This window comes from Urocitellus parryii, chromosome 1 (assembly GCF_045843805.1).
Source record: "Urocitellus parryii isolate mUroPar1 chromosome 1, mUroPar1.hap1, whole genome shotgun sequence".
Taxonomy (NCBI): domain Eukaryota; kingdom Metazoa; phylum Chordata; class Mammalia; order Rodentia; family Sciuridae; genus Urocitellus; species Urocitellus parryii.
The window spans coordinates 213,398,896-213,425,746 of record NC_135531.1 but is presented as its reverse complement, the minus strand read 5'-3'; the positions used below and the strand labels follow the sequence as shown (position 1 = coordinate 213,425,746).

Below are 26,851 nucleotides of genomic sequence, written 5' to 3'. Positions count from 1 at the left end.
TACAGGCGATAATCTACCAGAATTTTTTATGCTTCCTGCCCTCTCCGAGACTATTTGACCAGAAAAAGAGCCTGAACATTTGGGATAAGATGAAGATGGGGAAAGTCATGACCATATATATTTTTTTAAAATTTTCTTTCTTTGTTTTTAAAGTAGAGATTTCTGTAAATAAGACCAGAGAATCTTACAGGCCAAGGTTATTCTCGTCCTTCAGGGCTGAATACTGCCTCTTTCTACACCATTTTTCCACTGCGAAGAACTTAAAAAAAAAAAGTTTTGATGGCTTTATTTTCTAATTATATTCCATATATAGCATTTCAAGGCTAAAACTCACTTGGATTTAACAAAAAAAATTTCAATACATAGTTATTTGAACACATGATAGGGGCTGAGGCTGCTGTGGTTACAGAGTGAGCAAGATAGATTAAATACCTCCTCAAGAACATGTTCTAGTGTCTTGAGACAAATAATTCAACAAAATATCTGATAGCGGTAATTGCTACACTGATAATTAAAATGGGGGTGATATCTTAGCTAAGAAAGTGGCCACTTCAGCTAGGGTAACCATTTCTGAGGAGGGACATTGAATTTGAGATTTCAGTGAGCAATAGGATCCCAATAGTAGAGGAGAAATTATTTCAGCTCAAGCAAACTGCTTTATGAAAATGAAAGAATAGAATGAGTTTGGCCAGGGAGTTGAAATTTGAGAAGTTGGCAAGCAAAAATCAAATCATTTAAGGTTTTATGAGTCATGGGGAGGAGTTTGGATATTATTATTATTATTATTATTATTATTATTAGTGATGGTAGTGATACTAGGGTTTGAACCCAGGGGTGCTTTGCCACTGAGCTATATCCCTAGCTCTTTTTATTTTTCTATTTTGAGACAGTATCAATAAGTTGCTGGAGGTCTCACTAATTTGTTGAAGCTAGTCTCAAACTTGAACTTTTTGATCCTCCTGCCTCAGCATCCCAAGTTGCTGGGATTACAGGCACGTGTGTGCCACCATGCCTGGCTAGATTTTATTTTAAATTCATAAATTTGTTTTTGAGTATAGTCTTTTTTTTTTTTTTTGGCCACTCTTGATTTCCTTGACTTGTTCAGAATTAGTTACTCATCTCAAGTTTTTTGTACCTTACACTTTATCCGACACGATGACAAATCACGATAACATGGCTTTCAACACTTAAATTTTAATTTTTGTTAATTTTTTATGTAAATCCTACAGTTGCATGTTAAAGGCAGAGCAAATAGCCTTAGCTCCACCCAGTGGAAGGAGCAGCTGAGGCAGTGTTAAGAAAGTGAAAAATATTTTTGAGTTGAGATCTGCAATGAGGCAATGTTGAGAATTAGGGAAGGGCTTTCAAAGTTGAAATAAGTTCCTGAGGTTTTGAAAGCTCAACATCCATTTGGTTTGAAGTTATTTATCAAGGTTCTTTGTCAAGAGTTGTGGAGCTTTATTGATATGACCATGGTAGGTATGCTCATCATCAGAGGTTATAGTCCTGTAAATATTTTATGTTCCTCCAAATTATCCTCATCCTAGGTAATGGATTTTCCTTCAAAATATTAATATATTTCTTACTTTGATTTTGAGCAAATTCTTTGATTTTGACTCTTTTATATTGACTTGAGTTGCCATTATTTGTTTCCTAGGGTTATGTAACCTTTACCTATTTAAAAATTGCAGGTGGTTTTACTTTAAATAAAGAATATGGTGAAACTCATTCACACACTAGCTGATCATGGTGACGATGTCAACTGCTGTGCCTTCTCCTTGTCCCTCTTGGCTACTTGCTCCTTGGACAAAACAATTCGCCTGTACTCCTTAATTGACTTTACTGAACTGCCATACTCTCCATTGAAGTTCCACACGTATGCTGTCCACTGCTGCTGTTTCTCTCCTTCAGGACATATTTTGGCATCATGTTCAACAGATGGTACCACTGTCCTGTGGAGTACTCAAAATGGACAGACTCTGGCAGTGATGCAACAGCCCGGTGGTAGCCCCGTGAGGGTTTGCCGGTTTTCCCCAGACTCCACTTGTTTGGCATCGGGCGCAGCTGATGGAACTGTTGTTTTGTGGAATGCTAAGTCATACAAGTCATATAGGTATGAATATTTAAATCCTTTTCATTTTTAGCAAGATGTAAAAAAGCAGAAAGCAAAATATTTTAATGATCTTCTGAAGCAGGTAGTTGTCAAACAGCATAAGGAAAAAATATATTTTAATATAGTTTTTATAATGTTATTATATTTTTATATATTTATTTGTTTATTTGCAGTGCTGAGGATCAAACCCAGTGCTTCACACATACTAGGCAAGCACTTTACCACCAAGCTACAACTCTAGCCCCAAGAATAATATTTTGACCTATTTTTTGAAAGTAAAAACAAACAAACAAATGTTTAATATGATTCTTGTGGTAGTTTTGTTTGCCTTTGAGAGAGGTTTAAATTTCCAATATTTTTAAAGGTAATGGTTAATCTTCTTAGACTTTTGTAGATTTTTGCTATATGTATTAGGCAAAGAAAGTAGCCTTTTGAATTAGGCTCAGTAATTTTAGGTTTATTTTTGTCACTTATTTTTTCAATAGTAAAGTATTGGTAGGTAAATCCTGCTGAGGAGATACAGCTAGTTCCCTAGCTAGAATTCTTGCTGGGTAGATTGACCAAGCCTGGAAGAAAGAATGTAGTGACTATTTCTGCAAGGGTTGTGGGGCCAAGGGCATGACCCACCTAAAAGACTCTTTTGGGAAAAAAAATACATCAATCAATTTACATTAGTGATATTATGTTGCAACTTACCAAATTAAAACCATAAATTTTTATTTATATTAGTGTAAAATGTACTAGAAGTTACACTTTTAAGTACATTAAAAACAGAGACTTTCATTCTTACTGAGTTAAAATAACCTAATGTTCCTATTCCTCCTCTTATTCCTGTCATTCAGAGCACAAATGTCAGAAGGTCAACTGTTGCTCATTTAAGTTTAGGTGTTACAGTTTAAGAAGCTGTTGTTTTAAGTGGTGTTATATAAACACTTAGCTTGATGGGAAAGCATAAAAGCAAAATGTATTTTATATGAATAAAATTCATCTCATAGCCAAGGAATTTTTTTTGCACTTATTAGGTGATGACTTCTGTCTTTATAGCATGTCTTCCCCAATGTATATAATTAATACTCAATTATTTGTTGGGTTCTCATCATTCTGTTTTTTTCTAATTGAGAAAATAATATTGTCTGCATATGCTTTCCTCTTTTTCCAAGAGATGGTAATTTGTTCATAACATTTTCCTTTCAAATAAAAGCCCTACTATTGCATCTTGGTGATTTTAACACAGAAGTTGCAAGTGCTTTTGACCTCAGTAACTTGTTTTTCAATTTAAATAGTTTCATATTACTTTTTTTTTTTAAAGAACTGGGAATTGAAACCAGTGTCACTCTGCCATTTTGCTACATCCCCATTCCTTTTTTATTTTGAGATTGTCTTGTAAGTTACTTAGGCTGGCCTTGAACTTATGATTTTTTGCCTCATCCTGTGTTGCTGGGATTACAGGAGTGTGCCATGGTACCTGGCTTCATATTACCTTTTTAAAAATATGGCTATGGGTGTTCACAGTGACTTGCCAAATAGAAAGATATGGAGAGATGTGGACATTGGTTCATATTCCTATAATATAGGCTTGAACACTTTAAGATATTTAAATCCTCCTATAACTTTAGAAAACACATCCCAGTTTATAACACATAAATGATACTTTTATTTCTGTAGGCATCAGGTTGCCCTTTCTCTTTGCTGAAGTAATAGCCATTTACCCTCTTTCTGTTATATTATGTTGCTGTTAGAGATTGTAATATAAAGTCAAAGATGCTCTGAAATGAACACACCTTTTTGCTTTTATATTTCAGATGCAGTAGTGTTAAGGATGGCTCCTTGATGGCCTGTGCATTTTCTCCTAATGGAAACCTCTTTGTCACTGGCTCCTCATGTGGAGATTTAACAGTGTGGGATGATAAAATGAGGTGTCTGCATAGTGAAAAAGCACATGATCTTGGTATAACCTGCTGCGATTTTTCTTCACAGCCAGTTTCTGGTTAGTTATTTTATCCTTTCAAGCACTAGAAATTCCTGTTTGTAATTTGTATAACTTTTTGCCCTTTCATTCATTTTCATATTGTCATTAGTAAATTTGTTTCTTTTGAGGAATCATCTTTTCTCTCTTTAGATCCAAAAAACCCACTATTTTTAGTATATGTAAGGGATGATTTATCTTGGTATAATACATTCAGATTCCTTGAATATGGCAAGTTAGAGGATTGGTTTTACTGTGATTTTTAAATACACAAGATTGATACTCAGAAATGTGAAGTTAAAAAGTTGGAAATGAGCTGCATTTTCCCATTTATTTATTTGATATTTCAAAAACTAACTTTTTAAAATAAAATGTTGACAACCTAATTAAAAAAAAAGATTAAACAAAACTCCTGAATATAGACTCTTGGTATTAAACAGATAATTTATTTTCATTCTGTATGTGAGAATGGAAATTCTGCTTTTGCTCTCTCCAGACTTGTTTGCAGATCAGTATTGTTCATAGCAATATAATGAGAGCCACATAGGTAAATTAAAAATTTCCTAGTAGATGGAATTAATTTGAGTAATGTATTTTTACCCGACATATCTGTTGTATTATTTTAATAATTGATAATAGAAATTATTAAATATTTTTCCTTTTTGTACTAAGTCTTCAAAGTCTAGTGTGTATATTGTCTCACATTTCAGTTTGGACTAACTACATTTCAAATGTTTAGTACCCATATATGGCTAGTTATTATCTTATTGTTCAGCAACTCGTCCAACAGTAGATAGTATGTTTTCAGCATTCCATATTTCAAACCCATCAATGATTTAAGATATAATTAAGGTAAGATAAAGTCCCAAATCCAAAGGGCAAAGCAAGTAGGAACCTTGCATATTCTATTTCAATTTAATCTTAAATCATTCTTGGCCTCTAGCATTCTCTTTTGCCACACTGGTATTTCTTTTCTTTTTTTTTAAATTATTTTTTAGTTGTAGTTGGATACAATATCTTTATTTATTTTTACGTGGTGCTGAGGATCAAACCCAGGGCCTCGTCCAGCGCTCTACTGCTAAGCTGTAAACCCAGCCCCACACTGGTATTTCTTTATTCCTTGATTTTGCTTCTAAGATTTTTCCAAGGATTTTAAATGTGACCCTTCACATGGTTTTCTCTTTAGTCATGCTTTAGCTAAAAAATCACTTCAGATGACCCTTCCCCTGCTTTTACTCTTTGCATTAAATCTATCATTTTGATATAATCTTTTATTTGTATACTTTATTTTTCTTACATAGTGCTTACAAAAGTATCACAGTTTTTAATTATATATTTAATCATATGGGTAATTTTTTTGGTTTTAATTTTTGAAATGCGTTCTCTGTATATTGCCCAGGCTGGCCTCAAACTCCTGGGCTTAGGTAATTCTTTTGCTTCAGCCTCTTGAGTACCTGGGATTATAGGTGAACCCTATTGTTCCTGGTTTATACACGGATAATGATTAATGGCATTTTTCCTATTAGTGTATAAGTTCCATGCAGATATGGCTTGGGTCTATATTCTTCATGTTGGCTGGAACACTGTGCCGTGAAATGTCGATAGGCCTTGAAATCAAGGTACAGATTGGTGAGCAGTATTTCTTTCAGTTTTTCACTGAAATTTTTAATTTTTTAGCCTTTTAACATCATGTAGCAGATTAATATATTCTTTTCTCCTCTTATATTAATTCCCTAATTTTATTTGTTCTTTTAATATATTGTTTTGTGCTGTTTTATTCTAAGAATAATGGCTTATTCATAACAAGAACCATTTCTTCCATCTCTGTGGGTACCTTCTCTATACCTTTTTTAAAATTTTTTTTAATTGTAGATGGACACTATACCTTTATTTTTTTATTACTTATTTTTATGTAGCGCCAATTATCGAAACCAGTGCCTCACACGTACTAGGCAAGCATGCTACCACTGAGCTACAACCCCAGCCCTCTTCTTTGTATCTTGTAGGCACTCAATGAATTGTTAAAGAATTATATAAACGTGGGGACTATTTAGGTTTCTTCTTCTCTTCTCTCTCTCTCTCTCTCTCTTTTTTTTTTTTTTTTTTTTTTTGGTTCTGAGTGATCTGAAAGTAGATTTTCAATGAAATACCATTATTGTAGTAGCTAGTATTTGAGTGAACTATCAGCAATTTTTGAGGTCAGGAAAGGTTCACTAAACCAGGCCAAGATTCTGAAGTAATATGCATATCCCTACCCTATCTTTACAGTGTATTTCAAAGTATACATTTCTCTCAGTATCATTTTGATCTATGTTCTTTCTTCAGTGCTTCTGTTGAAATAGATACTGGCCTAATGTGTGCATTCTCTGAAGCAGACTGATATATACTTTAAAAATGATTATTATGGGAATTTATGGAAACTACTTACTTGAAAGATAAAGCATATAATTTTAATTTGTTAACTTGGTGTATGTTAATATCTGTAAAATTTACAACATATTGGCTCTTCCTATGAAATTTTGCTCAAATAAGGAAAAATAATCACATTTGTGCTCAAGGATAATTGATCTCTTCAGTTTTTAAGTGGCAAAGAAAAATTGATGTGTTAGTTTTTCATTGCTGTGACCAAAATACCCCTCTATGAACAACAATTATTTTGACATAATTTCAGAGGTTTAGTCCATGGTGGGCTGAAGTCATTGCTCTGGGCCCAAGGTAAGGCAAAACATCATGGTGGAGGGGCATGGTTGAAAATCACTGCTCCATTGTTCCTGGTGGCCAGGAAACAGAGAGAGGAGAGGAAGGGGCCATTGGGAAGATGCATCCTTTCAGGGCAAGGCCCTAGTTAACTACCACTTCTAGCCATACCTCACCTGCCTATTGTGTTACCACCAGTTAGTCCATTCAAAGTAGGATGGACTTAATTAGGTTACAGTTCCCATAATCTAATTATTTCACCTCTGAATATTCCTGAATTAATGCAAGAACTTTTGAGGGACACCTCATATACAAACCATAACATTTGCATTGGATTATTATTAAAATTTAAATATTTTTCCTGCATATTCTAAATGTTATATTTAGATATTGAGCATTGGCATGTTTTATGTTGTATAATTTTCCATTGTCTTAGCTGAATTCTCATTACTTATGGCAACTTAGGAATTAACTACAAAGGATCTACTTAGTCAAGAAACAATGAAAAAAAATAGGTCTTAACAAGTTTAATACGTTACTATTATTTATTGGGTAAAATGTTTCACCTTATGAAAGACTTAGAAATGATCAGGAATTGCTTACATTTGTAATCTGTGAGGAGTTATACCTTGTCTGAACCTGTGCTGCATAAACCAAAATGCTTTTGAAATGTGGAAGTCTCATGGAGTTAGAAAAACTTGCCATGAAATGGAAGTAAATTTGTTGTGTGTTAATATAGTATGTGTATTTTTAGTGAGACAGAGTCTGTAGGAAAAATTTATGTACCCAAATATGTAAATCTAATACTATGTAATTATGTTTTATTTTAAATGAGGCCAAACTGCCTCTGATGAAACTCCATCTGTGATATTAGGTGGAAATTCTAGTGAGTTAATCTAGAAGATATATTGTGATATGCTGAAATTCTCTAAGCATAAATTAGTGACTTGTTTTTAAAGTTCCAAATTTATTGGATTACTGCCCCTAAATGTATAATACTTTCTTCCAAATGAGCTGAATTGATGTTATTTTGGATTTATATAATTCTACCCTTTCCCTTGTTAAATCAATGTAAAATAAATTCTTACTGTTACTCCAACTGAATTATAGAATAGGCTTTTAAGGAACAGATTTATCAGCTGGCATCTTGTGCATGCCTGTAATCTCAGCTTCTCCGGAGGCTGAAGCAGGAGAATTGCAAGTTAATGCCAGCCTGGACAATTTAGCAAGATCATATCTCAAAATTAAAAAAGCTGGGGATGTCCTTAAAAGTAGAACATTTGGCAAGGTGCAGTGGCACATGCTTGTAATCCCAGCGATTTAGGAGGCTGAGGCAGGAGGATTGCAAGTTCCAAGTCAGTCTCAGCAATTTAGCGAGTACCTAAGCAACTTAGGAGACCCTGTCTCAAAAAGTGGGGGGTGGGAACTGGGGATGAGACTCAGTGGTTAAATGCCCCTGGCTTCAATTCCCAGTAACAACAACAACAAAAAGGTAGTAGGGCATTTGCCTAGCCTATTCTAGTATCTTGGTTCAATTCCTAGTACTTCGAAGAGGAGTGAAGGGAAGGAAATCTGGCATATCAGAAAATAGTTAAGTTGGGAATGATTAACCATGAATATTCTTATGACTGATTCTTCTTCCCAATTTTTTCCATTAGTGGAGACTCATAAATTCTAAAATTGAGTTAGAAGATGCCCCACTTTTTTTTTCTTTTTTATAGTACTGGGAATTGAACCCAGGGGTGCTCTGTCAATGAGCTACATCCCCATCCCTTTTTAAACTTTTTATTTTGAGACAGGGACTAGCTAAGTCACCCAGGCTGCCCTCAAATTTGAAATCCTCCTGCCTCAGTCTCCCAAGTATCTTGAACTACAGGGGCACATCACTGGACCTGGCTAAATGTGCCCTACTTTAATGGTTCAATATTGGTGAGTTATAGTCTTAAAGGCATTTTATTATAGAAATTACAGGCTTAACATTATATAAGATACCTATTTAAAAGGAAATTCTTTAACGGATATTTTGGAATTTTTTGATTTAAATCTTTCCCCAATTCTGTGTGTTTATGTTTCAACAAATGTACTGTTTCAGGTGGAGAACAAGGACTTCAGTGTTTTCGATTGGCATCAAGTGGTCAGGATTGCCAAGTCAAAATCTGGGTTGTTTCTTTTAGCCATGTCTTAGGTATGTTTTCAAGTTTTCTCTAACATAATTTGTGAACTGAATAAGATTTCTGTTTTACCTATTTACTTAAGGTAATCTGAAAGCAATTACAAGAAACTTTGAATCAAAATGATATATACATATGATTTAAAGTTGGATGTTCACTGCTGCTTCTAACCTGGTCCCTACCTCTGTTACACAGATTCTTATTCACCAGTTTGTATTTGATTTATTTCATCTCTTTTGGTGATTTTTTAAACAATTTCTGTACACATTTTTACTCCCATATTTTTAAATTATTCAGTGTAGTGACTGTGTTTTGGTAGTATGTGAGTTTTTTTTTTCCCCCTGCATTATCCTGTCACCTCAGGTGAGCCTTTCAGTTTTGAAGCTTATTTTGTTCAGTTTTGGAATATGCTCTTCCTTAATGTTATTTCTTTAATGATGCCCTTTCTGCTTTTCTCTGTTTATAACTCCCAACAGTTGAACTAGACCTCCTGAATTGATTCTCTATGTCTGCCCTGACCCTCTCCCATTTCTCTCCTAATCTGTTTATTTACTTTTTGGAAAAAGTTCTGAGAATTTTCTTTTAACCTTCTTTTGAATTTTTATCTCATTAACCATATTTTCAAATTCTAAAAGTTCATCTTTGCTCTTTATAGCATCTTTTTTATGAGTGTGAGATCTTGAAGCTGTGAATTAGTAGTCTTTTTTGTTAAGTTCCCTTCTGTTTCCTGATCATCTCTGCTCTTTGACCTTTTTTTTTTTTTGCTTACCTTGATCTTTCTCATTCATATTAGCTTCTTCAAATGGTTGGTGATCCTTAGTATTCTATTTCCATTTAAGAATTGAACAGTAAGGCCGGGCACAGTGGAGTTTGCCTTTAATTCTAGAGTTTGGAAGGCTGAGACAGGAGGATTATAAGTTGGAAGGCCTGCCTGGGAATTTAGCAAGACCCTCTCTCAAAATAACATAGAAAATGGACTGAGGATATAATTGAATGGTAGAGCACCCCTGGCTTCAATCCTCAGAACCAAAATAAGAAAAAAGGAAATGGACAGTAAAATGTTCAGATACTCTGTGCCCATGCGTTTGTTGTTGCTGGCTTCTCTTTAGGATGAAGACATGGGTAATTGGCTCTTAAGGTGAAGGGGTGGAAGGCAAAGTGGGTGGAGGTCTTTGTGGGCTCTCCATGCAACCATTATTTGTCTTGGATTTTGTTGGGAGGTTAAGCAGCTGGCTTTTGTGTTGGCTCTGTGGGATGGGATTAGGGAGGAAGTGGAGGCAGACACTGATTGCTCATGTGCAGACTTTCGGTTAAATTTTTTTGTTTCCAAGTTTATATCTGTCATTCTGATTTTTTTTTTTTTTTTCTGGCTGCTGATAGCTAAGTCTTGAGGGGTTTTCTAGAACAGAACAACTTTCTTCTCTAGTTATAGCCTCCTCCCTTTGTACTCTGTGCTGTTATTCCTCTATACTGCCTCATCAATTATTCTGCTTTTGGCCTTCCCAAAATTGCTTTCACTTTCTAGTTTGCTGATGGCCTCATTACCAGTTCTCTTCATCCATGTACATTTATGTCTTTATTAATTTATTCATTATTTTTTTAATGGAGACTGAAATTTTGTGGTCACTTGGCCATCTTGATTCAGATGCCCCAAATTGTTTTATTATTTGTTACCTAATAGGCTTTAGTTGAATCACAAACTTCATTTCTGTCATTCATAATTATACTAGTATGTTGAAAATGGCTTATTAAGAAAGAAATACATTTCCTTTTCAGTGGAAATTTATTTATTGCCTCTTAGGTTGCCTGTAGTAATCCTTTTAGTTTATGTCCTATTGGTGAGGATGAAATTTCCTTTACTTTCTGGTCTCTCCTAACTCTTTCTTCTGCCTCTTTCTGTACAGAGTGAAATTCTGGTAAGAAACAATAAATACAGTAATGTATATGAGCTTTCCAATTACACTTATCCTGACTAACTGTTCAATAGAAAAGCTTTTTTTCACACATTGTAAAACATTTTTACAGTAACTTTTTAAAAAGTATAACAAGCTGGACATAGTGGCTCTTGCCTGCAGTCTTAGCTACTTGGAACACTGAGGCAGGAGGATGTAAGTTTGAGACCAGCCTGGGCAATTTAGCAAGACCCTATCTCAGAACTTCTGGGATGTAGCTCAGTGGTAGAAGGCCCCAGGTTCAATCTCCAGTACAACAAACAAAACAAAGTACATGTAACAGTATATAAATGTGTAGTTAAAGCCTTTTTATTAAGAAATTATGTGCATCTTAGTTTAATTTCTTATTTGTGGGGAGGAGTAGTTAGAAATATGGTTGTATACATGGCAATGTAAATCATTAGGGTCATATTGCAAGTTTTCTAGTCTTCATCTGATTTATAGCGTGATATTTTTCCTGTGTTGGTTAAAATGAAAGGCTTTTGAAATTCACTGTATTTCTAGCACATAGTACTGGTGCCTTTAATGCCCAAATCTGCTCTTCCAGGTAAATAGTTTTTTCTCCTGTTTTGAGCTTGAAAATTTTATCTGCTTTAATAACCTTTTGTTTAATTAAATGCTTGATATCCTCCTTAGGAACCATTAACACTTCAAAGCAGGTTTTATTATGTCTGATATATTTATAAATTTCACTTTTATCTTTGCTCCTGGGGTGGGCAAAGTGAAATTTATAAATATATCAGACATAATAAAACCTTCTTAATTATTTTTATAGTTTGTCACTAAAACATTGAATTTCCTTAGTTTATGTTAAAGGTAAGAGTTGTGATATTTATTTTCAGTAATTCTATAAATCATAAAAAGGATTTCAGGGTTAACCATACCTGTAGGAGTGTTACAGATATGTTAGAACTATAAGAAAATCATTATTGGTTATTGTTACTTACAGAATAGGAAAATATTTTGCTGATGTGAGATTTTACAAAATTATAAGCATTAGATTTCTTAGTCCTTTGGAAAATTTACATGTTTTCTTTTTAAAATTGTTTGTGGTATAGCTTAAATGTTTAAAAATAATTTGGTAGTTATAAAATTACCCTGTCTAGCCTTTGCTGAGCACATCATTTTTCAATTAATTATTGAGATTTTTGAAGCCTCTTAATCACATTGCATTCCAGTTATTTGCTTAAATGTGTCAATATCTGAGCTGCATGAGGATTTTTAATTTTTGTGTATTTTAGGTGTTTAAAGATTATTGAATAAATAAGTGAAATAGTGTTGACTTAAAAATAAATTCTAAGCATGGTCAGCTTGTTAATTTTTCTCACTTCATTAATTGCAGGCTTTGAATTAAAGTATAAAAGTACATTGAGTGGGCACTGTGCTCCTGTTCTGGCTTGTGCTTTTTCCCATGATGGGCAGATGCTAGTCTCGGGGTAAGCTCTTTAATATTCTTAAACCATTTGAAATAAAATGGAACATATAATCAGAAAAGCACATAAAGCATAAAAGGATAGCTTGATGAATTATTGTGATACCTACATGTATAACCATGACTTGGGTCAAGAAATCAAATATTGCTGGTTCTACTCTAGAAACCCTCTCCTTCTAGTGTTCTTTTCTGACTACAGTACCTGAGGTTGTAGAAAGTACTGCTTTTTTCTTTTAAAACTGTTTTAAAACAAATCATACCATGTGAATTATTTTGTGTCTAGCCTCCTTTACTCAGCATTATGCTTATAATATCTATTTATATTATTGCATTTAATTACAATAATAAGCCATTAATTTTCATGACTATATAATATTCTGTTGTGTGGAGATAAAACCAAAGCTATTTCCTGGTGGTTGAACAATTAATACTCCTATAGTAATGTTTTTTTATCCTAACCTGTATTTGGCATTATGGGTCTTTTAAATTTTAGCTCTTCTGATGGGTTTATAGGGTTATCTTACTATGGTTTTAATTTGTATTTCCCCAAAACAGTGAGGTTGGAACTCGATTAGAAGTTTATTGATCTTTTATATTTTCTTCTGTTTTTAAAATTTTTTAGTTTTTTTAGATGGACACAATATCTTTATTTTGTTTTTATGTGGTGCTGAGAATCAAACCCAGTGCCTCATGCATGCTAGGCGAGCGTGCTACCACTTGAGCCACATCCCCAGCCCCTGTATTTTCTTCTTTATGAATTGCTTTTTAATGTTTCTTGCCCATTTTCTTATAGGTTATCTTTTTTTAGAAAAGTTTTTTATAATCTTATTGTATTGTTTTATACCTTTATGTATTTTTATGTGGTGCTGAGGTCGAGCCCAGCACCTCACACATGCTAGGCACGCACTCTACTACTGAGCTACAACCACAGCCCATCGTACAGGTTATCTTTTTATTATTGACTTGTTAAATATGTGTGTGTGTGTGTGTGTGTGTGTGTGTGTGTGTGTGTGGTGTATTTCTACACATGAATCATTGTTGGTTATATGTGTTGTAAATGTCTTTTGCCACCTTCTAGATTTGCCTTCTCAAATTTCATAATTTTAGTATTGTTAGTTTATGTTCTGAGGTCTTGACGTTTTTTCATGTTATCTTCTAAAACCTTCATTGTTTTGCCTTTCACAAAATTGGTTTATGTGTATTAGGTGGATTGGGAATGTAGCTTCATTTCATTCTGTATGGCTTTTTGTCCTAGGACCATTTACTGAAGATTACTCTTTCATCATCACTTACTGTGATCCCTTGTTAGAAATCAGTGCCATGTATATGTGGGTCTGTTTCTCACCCTGCTAGTGTGTCTATTTTTGTGTTCATCCTTGCTATAATACCACTCTTTCTTTATAAGACTTTATATTTTGACTGTTCTTAGCTCCTGACACTTCCATGTAAATTTTAGAATCATTTGTCAAAGGATTCCCATTCGCTGCTCCAATTACATAAATCTCTTTGGGTGTTAGTTGGGATTATATAAAGTCTGGTCAGTTGAAATTTGGGGGGAGAATTGACATTTTTGTGATACCAGGTCTTATAATCCATTAATATGGCGTATTTTGCATTTATTTGTCTTAGTTTCCCTCAACAATTGTCTTCCATGTAGAAATCCTGCTTATCTTTTATTAGACTTATTTCTAGGCACTTAATTGTTTTGTCATTGTCATTATAAAAGTTGTGACTGATATAAGGAAATGAACATGTAAATACAATGGATTTATCTATAAAATTTATTATTTTGGATTTTCTGTGTATAAAAATTTGTAGATAATGGCGGGTTTATCCTTTCCTTTTAAATTTAAAAAAAAAATTTTTTAGTTGTCAATGGACCATTATTTTATTTATTCGTTGATATATGGTGCTGAGAATCTAACCCAGTGCATCACACATGCTGGGCAAGCACTCTACCACTGAACCACACAATCCCAACCCCTTTCCTTTCTAATTCTAATATCTTCCCAGCCTTACTGAACTGGCTAATGCTGCTATGGTAATGGAAATAGTGATGACAGCCATCGTTGTTTGATTGATTAAGGCAAAGGGAAAACTTTCATTATTAGATATGATCATTGTAGGTTTGGGGGATATAAAATTAACAGTTTTTTTGTTAATTTTTTAATCATGAGTGTGTTCTGTTTCATCAGATGATTTTTTTTTCCTTGCATCTTTTGAGATGACCATAATTTTTTTCTGTTACTCTGTTAGTGGGGTGAATTACAGTGATTTTTTTAAATGTTAAATCAACTTTTGTTACCAAAAAAACATACTTGGTCATTTGTCAGCCAAACTGTTTTGTTGCCACTATTTTAATGTGGCTCCTTTATCTCAAAAGATAATTATTGTTCATCAAAAATCATAATTTTCCTTTGACTTAGAATTTAAGTCAGTGTAAAGTTCAAACAAAATTGGATTTCTTTTGTTATTTTGAGGGAACAGCTTAATTCACAAGATGGGTATACATCTTAATGTGCTAAGCTCTCTACCCAGTTGCAACAGGGCGTATAGAAGGATGTTCAAAGCAGTGTGTTCTTGAAGGCATGTATTAAGTCCCTTTTTAAATAGTTAATACTTATGGTGACAACCTATTAACAGTGCAAAATCCTAACATTTCCTTACCTCCTGAATCATGGAAAAAGCGTTAAGTGATACCCAATACTGTTTTTTGTTTGTTTTATAGCATTATAATTCTTTATCAGTTTGTATATATGTGACTTTTAGGTAACTAGCATTAACTGAAATGACCTTTCACAGTTATTCTGGATAAATGGAAGTTCATATTATTAAGTTTTTTGGTATATAATGTTGCTCTAAGTCATATTCAAATGTTTTTCTGAATATTTTTTATTTATTTGGATAAATATTTCAGGTAAGTGAATGAGTTGGAATTATAAGTTGATGAAATAAAAAAGCACTTCAGTTTTTTAGAAGAATCAACAGACATGTTTAAACCATACCTAATATGTGGATACACAAGAACAAATCAGTTTATTAATGAGAGAGACTCCATTTGTGACTGAAAGTCATTGATAAGATAAAATGGACATGTGAGAAAGAGGGAGATAGTGAAAAACAGGATAAGATGGTGGTATGTGAATATTAAGTAGGCAAATTGGCAAAATAGAGAATAGAATAGAATTGCAAGTTAGAAGGTGTGCTAAAGGGAAAGTATGTCAATCATAGATATGGGTGGCTATGTAAAAGGCAGTATAAAATTAATTATGCAAATATAGGAGGATTGGTGAACAGAAAACACATTCTAAGAGGCAGAAAATTGAGTAGATTAAAATGTATTAGTCCATTTTTTTGTTACTATATCAAACTACCCAAGACTGGATAACTTTATTTTTAAAAAAAGATGTGTTTAGCTTGCAGTTCTGGAGATTCAAGGGCATGGCACTTACATGGAACATATGGTAGATGGACTCAAAATGACAGGAATCCATGTAGAAGAAAGAGGTCACATTTCAAGAGAGGAAACTACACAGCATTTCAGTGTCAGAGGTCAGGCTTAGGCTTTTATTAACAATGTGCTCTAATGAGAACCAACTCAGGGTTCCACAAGAACTACCTTAATTCCTTCTGAGGGCAGTATCCGGTGACCTAAGGACTTCCCACCAGGCCTCACTTCTTAGGTGTCCTACCACTTCTCATATTGCATACTGAAGACCAAGACTCTAACACATGAACCCCTGAGGGACAAACCACATCCTAACCATAGGATGTATGATAAACACAAAAAGAATTAGGGGAATAACACTGAAAAAAGAGACTAGAAATGACGGAGAAACTAGATATTGTCAAAACGTGTTCAAACGTTATATATTATATTTAGAAAAACTCATGAAATTTTGAAATCAATTCTAAGGTGCTAGACCTAACTATAGGAGATAGCATTAAAAGTGAAGTAAAGAGCCAGGTGCTGTGGTGCATAACTGTGATCTCAGTGACTTGGGAGGCTGAAGCAGGAGAAATACAAGTTTGAGGCCAGCCTCAGCAACTTAGCAAGGCCCTAAGTAACTTAACAAGTTCTTGTTTCAAAAATAAAGTGGAAAGGTCTGGGAATGAAACTCAGTGGTAAAGCTCTTGCCTAGTATATTTGAGGTCTTGAGTTTGATCCCTAGTGGTGTTGTAAGGAAAGAAAACAAAAACAAAAAAACCGTTTTTGTCTTGAGTTGAAAACCAATGAGAAAGAAATAGCACAGATGAGTAGACAATGTGACTATTTGCAACTAACTTGCTCCTGAGCTCTGGCAACATCGTCCACTGCAGACTTCTCTTGCAAGGGCTAATTGGTGTGTGTCTGTCTGTCTGTCTGTCTGTCTCTCTCTCTCTCTCTCTCTCTCTCTCTCTCTCTCTCTCACACACACACATACACACACACACACACCTACACCTGAGTATGGCATCTTACCCCCAAACTCTCTAGTCATGTGTCATTTTTTTTTTAAGTAGTAGTAGGAGGAGGCCAGTAATCTTATTCTAGAAGAGATGGGAAGTGAGTGTTTTTTCTCCTCTAAAATATGCTTATTTACATTTTATTTATTTTATAAGTAAATTAGCTGGAGTTTTATTGTTATGAATCAGGCAGGTTTAAGTGAACAGCCTTCTTTTACTCAGTAGTGACCAACAGAATGAGGCTTGAGATCACCTTTCCCAAAACTCAGTCCATCTCTTTTTCCTTTATACACTAACAATTTATGTATTCCCAATGCAGTGCTCATAAAGATCACTAATGATGATCCTCCCTCTCCCTGTGCTCCCCAGGTACTGGGGATTTAACCCGGGGTGCTTTATCACTGAACGACATCCCAAGTCCATTATTTTTTATTTTGAGATAGGGACTCTGTAAGTTGCTGAAGCTCAAACTTGTGATCCTCTTGCATTAGCCTCTTGAACTGCTTCTCAAATGATACATCAAAGAGGAATTAGTTTTAATTTTATCTGGTGGTAGTCTCAAAAGATAAAATTTCCTTTTAGTTTTTTTTTTTTTTGTAATTGTTGCTTTGACACCAGTGAGAATTTGAGACAAAACGTAATGGGAAGTGGATGGGAGGACCATTTTGAATGTAAACTTAGCATGGCTGCGTTCTACTCCAAATGAAGTTTTTGCTATCATCCCTTTAGAAGCAGCAAGCTTAAGTAGAACTGGGCCTAGGTCAATTAACCAAAAGCCACGTCACCCAATCACCCATTCATTTGAAATTAAAACACACAGACACACACACGTTTCTGTTGACCAGATTTCCACTTAATAAAATCTTCAAAAGTAATGTTAATGTGCTCCTTACTCTCAGTCACATTGCTATAGCTGGATACCTGGTTTCTGTAGCTCTTATGAAAGTATTTTTGTTTGTGGATACTTGCTCAAATTGATATATCAGAGGGGTGATAAACACTGAGCAGTCCTGTCTGTCATCTTGCTAAATGTCACCATGTAGTGTTTTATTTTCTCCACATTTTTTTATTTGTACATTATAGTTGTACATCGTGGTGGAATTTATTGTTACATATTAGTACATACACACAATATAACGATATAATTTGGCCAATATCCCTCTCCAGCAGTTTCTCACTCCCTCCTTCTACCCCCTTGTTCTTTTCCTCTGTGCTACTGATCTCCCTTTGCTTTTCATGTGATAACCCCTCCACCACCACACTTTTCTTTTCCTTTTTCCTCTCTAGCTACCACATATGAGAGAAAACATCCAATCCTTGACCTTCTGAGTTTGGTCTGAATGGTCTCAAGTTCCATCCATTTTCATGCTAATGACATAATTTCATTTTTCTTTATAGCTGAATAAAACATTGTGTACATATACCACATTTTCTTTGTCCTGTTGATGGACACCTAGGCTGGGTCCTTACTTTGGCTATTGTGAATTATGCTGCTATGAACATGGGTGTGTATGAATTGCTATAATATGCTGACTTTAATTCTTTTGGATAAATATGGAATATGTAGTGTATTTTTTAAGGGATGCTCAGAAATAGTGGATTTTACCCTAAGAATTTTATACACTCTAGAGATAATAACCTATATATTGAGGAATTTAGGACTAAATAAGAGTATCTATAAATTATGCCTAGCATATATATACATAGTCAATTAATTTTACTTGCTAGTATTTCATATATATATTTTTATTGTAGTTGGACACAATACCTTTATTTTATTAATTTATTTTGTGTGGTGCTGAGGATCAAACCCAGTGCCTCGCACATGCCAGGCAAGTGCTCTGCATGGAGCCACAACCCCAGCCCCATTCACTCTGTTTTGAAATCTTTTTTCTACATCCAGAATGCATTTTGTGCTTCTCATCTTCTTGTATTTTATTTTAGATTTGAAATTTTAAACTGTAATTCCTATTTTGGAATTATTACCAAGGATTCTAAACTTATCTGTCATTAACAAATGGATGGCCTACTGAACAAGGAATTTTAAGCTTGACAATAGATGTGACTCCTATGGTTAGGCTATAATCAACTACCTTTCAATTAGGCACAAATATTGATGTTATACAGAGGGTAGTAGCAATTGTCTTGCTGATATATTTTTTTGTTTTTTCACAATAGTGTCATAAAGACTGTTTCCAAGGAGAAATAACCAGATAGAAAAATTTTAATCTGTTGTTTTAAAATTGTGTACTTTGTTGTAATGTGTTTTTCTTCGTATTATCTTTTTTTTATTCCAACACCAAATTTGGAATTATACTTTCAAAAATGGGTACCAAGCCATATGTACATTATTAGTAATTAGGGTATAACCATATCAATGGTAGAGAACAGTGTTATCTGAAACAACTAAGTAGCAAATAATAACTTTTCTTTGTAATGATCTTTTCCTTTTGGGTTACTAACATGATATGGAGTTGTATCTTTATATATCACAGATGCTTGTTCTGCTTATGTCTGTGAAGCATAAATAGCATATACTGTTTTAATAAAGTGCATAATTTTCTGATAGATTTTATATTTGGCATTTTTAAAATAAAAATTTATATAAACAAAAAGAGACTGCTTTCCATTTATTAACCTAGAAAAGTCACTAAGGTGATTTAGAGTACTAATTATATAAATGTACTTTGTTTTTGTAGAAACTTTCATCATTAATTTTCTTTTTCTTTTAAAGATCAGTGGATAAGTCTGTCATAATATATGATACTGTAAGTATTTCAAAATCTTTTGTGTGACCTTAATTATGTTTGTGAAACAACTTCAAATTCAGTTAGGCATGGTAGAAAAAGTAGTTTTCTTCTATTTAGTATGCCCAATAGTATAGTATATACATTCTCCCAAATGCTAAAATAACCAGAAAAGTAATGAATTATTTCTAGGATAAGCTCTTAAATATTGTAATAATAATTTTAAGATGGACAGATTTTAAAATTTGATCATAGGAAATACAGATTTAAGAGTACCAATATCAGGCTGGGGCTGTAGCTCAGTGGTATAGCGCTTGCCTTACACGTGTGAGGCCCTGAGTTCAATCCTCAGCACCACTTAAAAAAAGTAAACAAAATAAAGATTAAAAAAAAGAGCACCAATATCCAAAAATTACTTTCAATCACTTGTTAAACTTTTATATCAGGCTTCCATAACAACAATGAAGGAATGTTTACCCCAGGGAATTTGGAGAGTGTAACTGAAAGTGACCTACTATTCCTAGAAACTGGGAAGATTGAGATACTAGCATAAGAAAGATCAGGTTATTGTGGAATTGGAAAAATGGATCCACAGATCTGCCCATACATCTATGTGGGTAAAGACCAAGAGTATGAAGAAGAATGAAGGTTTTACATATAACAAAGATATAATTGAGAAAAATAGAAAAATATTCAAGAGAAAATTGGGGTTGAATGGAACCTTATAATGATTGAGCTTATACAGTAGCTATGCCAGCAAATCAATTAGCATGTCAAGCCAAGTAATCTAAACTTTAGTGCTCCACACAAAAGTTCAAGTCACTGAAAGGTCTGAAAGGAAATGGGAAAGAATACTCAATCTAGATTAGGTAGATCTTTAATAGTTCATCAACTTTGTGTATATGTGGGTGGGGGTGCTGGGCGTTGAGCCCCAGGCCTTGTACATGATAAGCAAATGCTCTACCACTGAACTATTTCCCCAGCACTCTCATCAACTTTTTGATATTTTATATTTGCAAAAAAGTTATAACATTAAATTTTCTTTGTAAAATATATATAAGTTCTAGTTAAATACATCTATATATTTGTTGGCCACTTAAGTATATTCAAAATATAAGTGACAGTTTCTATTCACTGATTCTACAATGTGTACAAGTCACATGCTATAGCAAAAACACATTTTTTTCATTTAACATGTTTGTGTTACTATTAATAAATTTTTAAAAATCATCAAATGCCAAGGATCTGTTGTACTAAAACCGTCTTAAGAAAGTAGTCAGTAGACAATAATGCTGGTACCTGAAAAAGAGTGAAATAAGCATTTGATACTTTGTGCAGTACTGGGGATTGAATCAGGGCCTATTGCATGTGAGGCAAGCATTCCATCATCCAGCCCTTTTAAAAATTTTATTTTGGTAACAGAATCACACTAAGTTGCCCAGGCTGGCCTCAACTATGATCACGTTGCCATAGCCTCCCACTTAGCTGTAACTACAGCATGTACCAGCACACCCACAGTGCTTGATAATACTATTAGTTATAAATGACATTCTTTGCTATTCACTGAGTGAAGTTCCAACTGATATTAGTTACTACTAATACATATGAGAATATGCATAACCTATAAATAATGTATATCAAGTGAATCTTCATCAGTAACTACCCTTGCCTGAGAAAATATTAAAGCTGTTTTTGTTGTTTTCTTTCAGAATACTCAGAATGTACTTCACACATTGACCCAGCATACCAGGTCTGAACTTAATCTCATTTTGTATTAATATAATTAAAAAATTAGAAGATATGTAATGTTTATTTTTATTTACTAGGTATGTTACAACATGTGCCTTTGCACCCAATACCCTCTTACTTGCTACTGGTTCAATGGACAAAACAGTAAATATCTGGCAATTTGATCACGAAACACATTGCCAAGGTTAGTAAATTAATCATCTTCAACCAAGTTTAACCCACTCACTACTGAGATCAGACATTTAGTAACTCTTTTCTCCTCTTTCATTCTCCTTTTCTCTCTCTCATTTTATTGTGTTAGGGGTCCTTGTGCATAACAGTGCCTTGTGCATAACAGGCAAGCATTCTACTGAGCCTGAAATTGGGTAAATCAGAGAAGCCAGTGTTAAAGTAGTTGACCTGCATTAAAACTGTTGATAAAGACTTTTGAGTGCACACTCATATCATACCTCCCATGATTTTGTATGTTGTTTATTTGTACTCCATACTAATTTTTCAGATAAATGTAGCCTGAAGACAGAATAGGAATTATAGTTGTATTTTGCTGGCTTTGTTTTTGGTGTATGAAACAACTTTGGTGCATAATTTAGGATTTTATTTTTGTCACTGTTAGAATTAACTCAAAATGCTGGTGCTGACATGCAGATAGATGATAGAGCAAAGACCTTTGCTTGTATGAGTTTTATATAATAAAGAAAAATTGTTTTTCTGGAGTGAAAAAGAAGTTCCAAAAGAGTAATATTTGATATAACAAGTAATATTAAATAATACTTCATACATAGTGATAATTGATTTTTTGAAATTCTTGGAAAGTTAGCTGGGTATGGTGGTGCATGCCTGTAATCCTAGTGACTCTGGAGCCTGAGGCAGAAGGATTCCAAGTTTAAGGCCAGCCTCAGCAATTTAGCAAAACCCGGTCTAAAAATAAAAAGGGCTGGAGATGTGGCTAAGTGATTAAGCATTCCTGTGTTCAATTCCCAGTACCGCCCTGACCAAAGGGATTTAAATTTAAATTTTTAAATTTTTTAATTTACTTTACAGTTCATAGTGGGAATGTTTATGAAAGACTTTATTATTAACCTCACTTGCCTTTTCATGTGTGTATGTATTTAGCAAGGAGCATGGAAGATCAGCTGAAGCAATTTACTGAAGATTGGTCAGAGGAGGATGTCTCAATGTGGCTTTGTGCACAAGGTTTAAAAGACCTTGTTGGTATTTTCAAGATGAATAACATTGATGGAAAAGAATTGTTGAGTCTTACAAAAGAAAGTCTGGCTGATGATTTGAAAATTGGTAAGATTAGTGAAAAACAGTCTTAAAAACAACTTTTAATTATTTACCCTGAGGTTGATTTTAGTAATCATAACAGAATAACAGCAAGTATTCTGGTGTGTGGGTTTTTTTTTTTTTTTTGTCTAGAAGGAGAGTGTATTTTTATTAGATTAGGCAAAAGAAAGTGTTACATAGCATTTATTTTGGTAACTTAACCTAACTTGTAATTGGAATTTTAAAAATCATTTTAAAAATTGATATGTAATTCATATACCAAAAAATTCACTCTCTAGAGTGTACAATACAATGATTTTGTGTGTGTGTGTGTGTGTTTTCTCCAAGTTGTATAGTCATTGCCACTATTTAATTTTAGAACATTTTTATCACCTCCAAAAAACCAAAATCCCAAACCCATTAGCTGTCACTGCTATTCCCCTTTCTTTCTGGTTTCTGGAATCACTAATCTTTTCTGTGTATATGGATTTGCTTATATTGAGACATTTCTATAAGTGGAATTATATAATACATGGCCTTTTATGCTACCCTCTTAGTATGTTTTCAAGGTTTATCCATGTTTGATCATGTATCAGTACCCCATTCCTGTTTATGACTATTATTCCATTGTATGAATTTATTGCTTTTTGCTTACCCATTCATCAGCTGATGGAATTTGGGTTATTTCTATCTTTTAGCTATTATGAATAATGTTGTTATGAACAATCATATAAGAATCTTTGAGCATTTCAGTTTTCTTGGGTGGATAATTAGTCTGAATTGTTGAGTTATATTGTAACTCTTTGCTTAACATTTGAGGAGCTGCCAAGCTGTTTACCTATGCAGCTGTGGTATTCTACAATTCCACAACCAGTGTGTGAAGGTTCCGGTTTCTCACGTCCTAAATAATACTCATTTGCTTTTTAAATTGCAGCCATTCTCATGGATTCAGGTTTTGATTTGCATTTCCCTGCTACTAATGATGTTGTCATAATCCATATGGGCTGCAATAACAAAAATCTCATAAACTGGGTAGTTTATAAACAACGTAAGTTTATTTTTCAGAGTTCTGGAGGCTGGAAAATCCAAAATTATTGTATTGGCAAAGTATTGTTATCTACTGAGGGACTATATTTCCTGCTTTATGTATGCCTTCCCACTGTCTCTGTGTCGTGGAAGGGGCAAGTTTTCTCTTTTGTGCCTCTTTTTATGTGGGCACTAATCCTATTTATGAGGACTCTACTCTCATACCCTAATTACATCCCAAAATTTCCAGCTCCTAACGACATCTTATTGGTGATTTCAGCATATGAATTTGGTGGAAGGGAACACAAAATTCAAACCATAGCAGGTGTTGAGCATCTGTTCCTCAACTTATTGATCATTTTTATACCTACTTGGAGAAACATCAATCCTTCGTCTTTTTTTTTTTTTTTTTTTGGTGGAACTAATGATTGAATGCAGGTCTTCACACATGCTTTGGGAGCCCTCTTAATCACTAAGTTACATCCCTAGTCCTTTATTTTATTTTGGGTCTTGCTAAGTTGCTGAAGCTGGCCTCAAAATTAAGTTTCTCCTGTCTTAGCTTTCTGAGTACCTGGGATTACAGGTATGCACCACTATGCCCAGAAATGGGTTTTTTTTGTCTTTTATTTTTGTTTTGTGAGAGTTTATATATGATTTGCAAATATTTTCTCCCATTTTGTGGGTTATCTTTATATTTTCTTGATAATATCTTTTGGTGCACTGGTACACAGAAATTTTAAATTTTGATGAAATCCTATTTATCTGTTCTCCCCCCAATTATTGCTTGTGCTATAGGTGTCATATCTAAGAAACAATTGCTTAATCTCAAATCTTGAAGATTTATACTTGTGTTTTCTTCTGTGACTAAGCTTTAGAACTTAGAACTTAGGTCTGTTTTTGTTTTTGTGATACTAGAGATTGAACCCAGGGCCTTCCACAAGCTAGGCAAATGCTCTTTCAGTGAGCTACAGCTCTAGCCTTTTTTTATTGCGTTTTCAGACAAGGTCTTGCTAAATTGCCCAGGTTGGCTTTGAACTTGCAACCTTTATGCTTCCTGCTTCTTGAGAAACTAGGAATATGGGGGTGTGCCACTGCACCTGGCTTGGCTTAATTTTTAATATAGTGTGAGATAGGGGTTATCTTAATTCTTTCATGTGTGGATATCTAATTGTTCCAGTATCTTTTGTTGAAAAGATGGTTCTCTTCCCTTTGAATTTTTTTGATACCCTTATTGAAAATCAGTTGCTCATAAATGTGAAATTTATTTCTGGAATCTTAATTCTGTTTCATTGATATGTCTGCTCTTAGGCTGATATCATATTGTCTTATTGTACTTTTGTAGTAAGTTATGAAATTGGAAAGTGTATTTGTCCCCCATCTTTGTTGTTGTTTTCAAAATTGTTTTGGCTATTCTTGGTCTTTTGCTTTTCTATATGTGTTTTAAGATCAACTTGTCAATTTTTGCAGAGCTATTTTGATAAGAATTGTATTGAATATTTAGTTCACTTTAGAAATTGGCATTTAACAATATCAAGTCTTCTAATCCATAAACATAGGATGTTTTCTTTCATTCAGATCTTCTAAATTCTTTCAAAAATGCTTTGAAACTTTCAGGTTTCCATTCATTTTTGTTAAGTGATTTAATAGTCAGGGATTTTTAGTATATTCACAGAGATGTACAACTATTATCACAATCTAATTTCAGAATATTTGCATTGCCCTCAAAAAAAAAAAAAAGAAAGAAAAACCTGCACTTGTTATCAGTACTCCTTATTCTCTCCTCTCTTTAAGCCCTGGCAATCACTAATTTACTTTGTATCTTGATGAATTTGCCTATTCTAGATGGACATTCCTTACGAATGAAATCATATAATATGTCATTCTTTTCTTGGTTCTGGAGATTGAATCAAGGGCTTTCAAGATGCTAGACAAGCACTCAGCTACTTCCCCGGACCTTTCTTATTTTGAGACAGGGTCTTGCCAAGTTGCAGAGTCTGGCTTTGAAGTTTTGATCCTACTGCCTCATCCTGCTGAATAGCTAGGATTACACATGTAAACCACTGCATCTGAAAATACATGTGTCCTTTTATATTTGACTTCCTTCATTTAATATACTTTCAAGGTTTATCCATGTTCTTGTATGTTTCAGCACTTCATTCTTTTTTATGGCTATTTCAGTGGATGACTATACCACATGTTTATCTATTCACCATTTGGTTTTTCCACTTTTGACTATTATCTATAATGCTCCTGTGAACATTAATGTACAAGTTTTTGCATGCCTGTATGCTTTTTTGTTCTCTTGGTATATAATTAGGAATGCAATAACTGTATGTTCAACACTTGGAAGATCTGACAGACTATTTTCCAAAGCAACTGCATTATTTTACTTTCCATTAGCACTGGGGCTAGTTTCTTATCCTTGCCAATACTTCCTATTACCTGTCTTCTAGCTTATAGCCATCCTAGTAGCTTGAAGTGGTATTTCATTGTGGCTTTATTTATGGTTAATGACTGGTACGTTTTTTAAGTGCCAGTTGGCCATTTATGTATATTCTTTCCTGTGCCATTTTTGGTTTGTTTTGTGGTACCAGGGTTTAAACGCAGGGGTATTTAAACACAGTTTTGCTCTGGTTCTTTTTATTTTGAGACAAGGTCTTGTTTAGCTGCCCAGGCTGTCCTTGTACTCGCAATCCTCCTTCCTCAATCTCCCATGTAGCTGGGATTACAGGTGTGCACCATGGAGCCCAGCATCCTTTGCCCATTCAGAAATTACTTATCTTTTTATTATTGATATGTAAAAGTTGCTTTTGTATTCTTATAAAAAAACAAACTTGGGAGTCTTAGTGCCTTGTTTTAATAAACATAATAACCAGACGCTCTTATCAATATGCTGTAGTAAAACCTCAGTCAACAGAAAGCTTGGGAAATAGGGTATCTGTATTAACATTTATTACTAATGAAGAGTGAAATATCAAACATTTTACTATAGAAAACATTTTAAAATACAATAGTATACTTTCTTTAAATAGTAAATATAACCTTTTAAGAAGTCAACAGGGTTGGGCAAGATGGACCACACTTGTAATCCCCACTACTTAAGATCTAAATCAAGGCCAGTCTGGGCTATTTAATGAGACTCTGTCTCAAAATAAAAAAAGGCTGGGGATAAAAAAAGGCTGGGGATAATAGCTTAATGGTAGAGTGCTTGCCTAGAATGTGTGAGGCTCTGGGTTCCATCTCCAGTACTGCAAAAACAGTAACAACAACAACAAAAAAAACACAA

At 34.0% G+C, this 26,851-nt stretch overlaps 1 protein-coding gene across 1 annotated transcript in view; it reads left to right on the top strand.

The window, feature by feature from the left end:
- Window positions 1-26,851, top strand: part of Wdsub1 (WD repeat, sterile alpha motif and U-box domain containing 1) — a 44,025-nt gene that overhangs the window by 768 nt on the left and 16,406 nt on the right. The window contains exons 2-9 of the mRNA XM_026401465.2: window positions 1,692-2,113; window positions 3,916-4,100; window positions 8,869-8,961; window positions 12,242-12,335; window positions 19,512-19,545; window positions 21,234-21,274; window positions 21,351-21,457; window positions 22,387-22,566. Of these exons, the coding sequence (XP_026257250.2) occupies window positions 1,716-2,113; window positions 3,916-4,100; window positions 8,869-8,961; window positions 12,242-12,335; window positions 19,512-19,545; window positions 21,234-21,274; window positions 21,351-21,457; window positions 22,387-22,566 (1,132 nt within the window). The 5' untranslated portion in view covers window positions 1,692-1,715. The remainder of the gene's footprint in view (window positions 1-1,691; window positions 2,114-3,915; window positions 4,101-8,868; window positions 8,962-12,241; window positions 12,336-19,511; window positions 19,546-21,233; window positions 21,275-21,350; window positions 21,458-22,386; window positions 22,567-26,851) is intronic.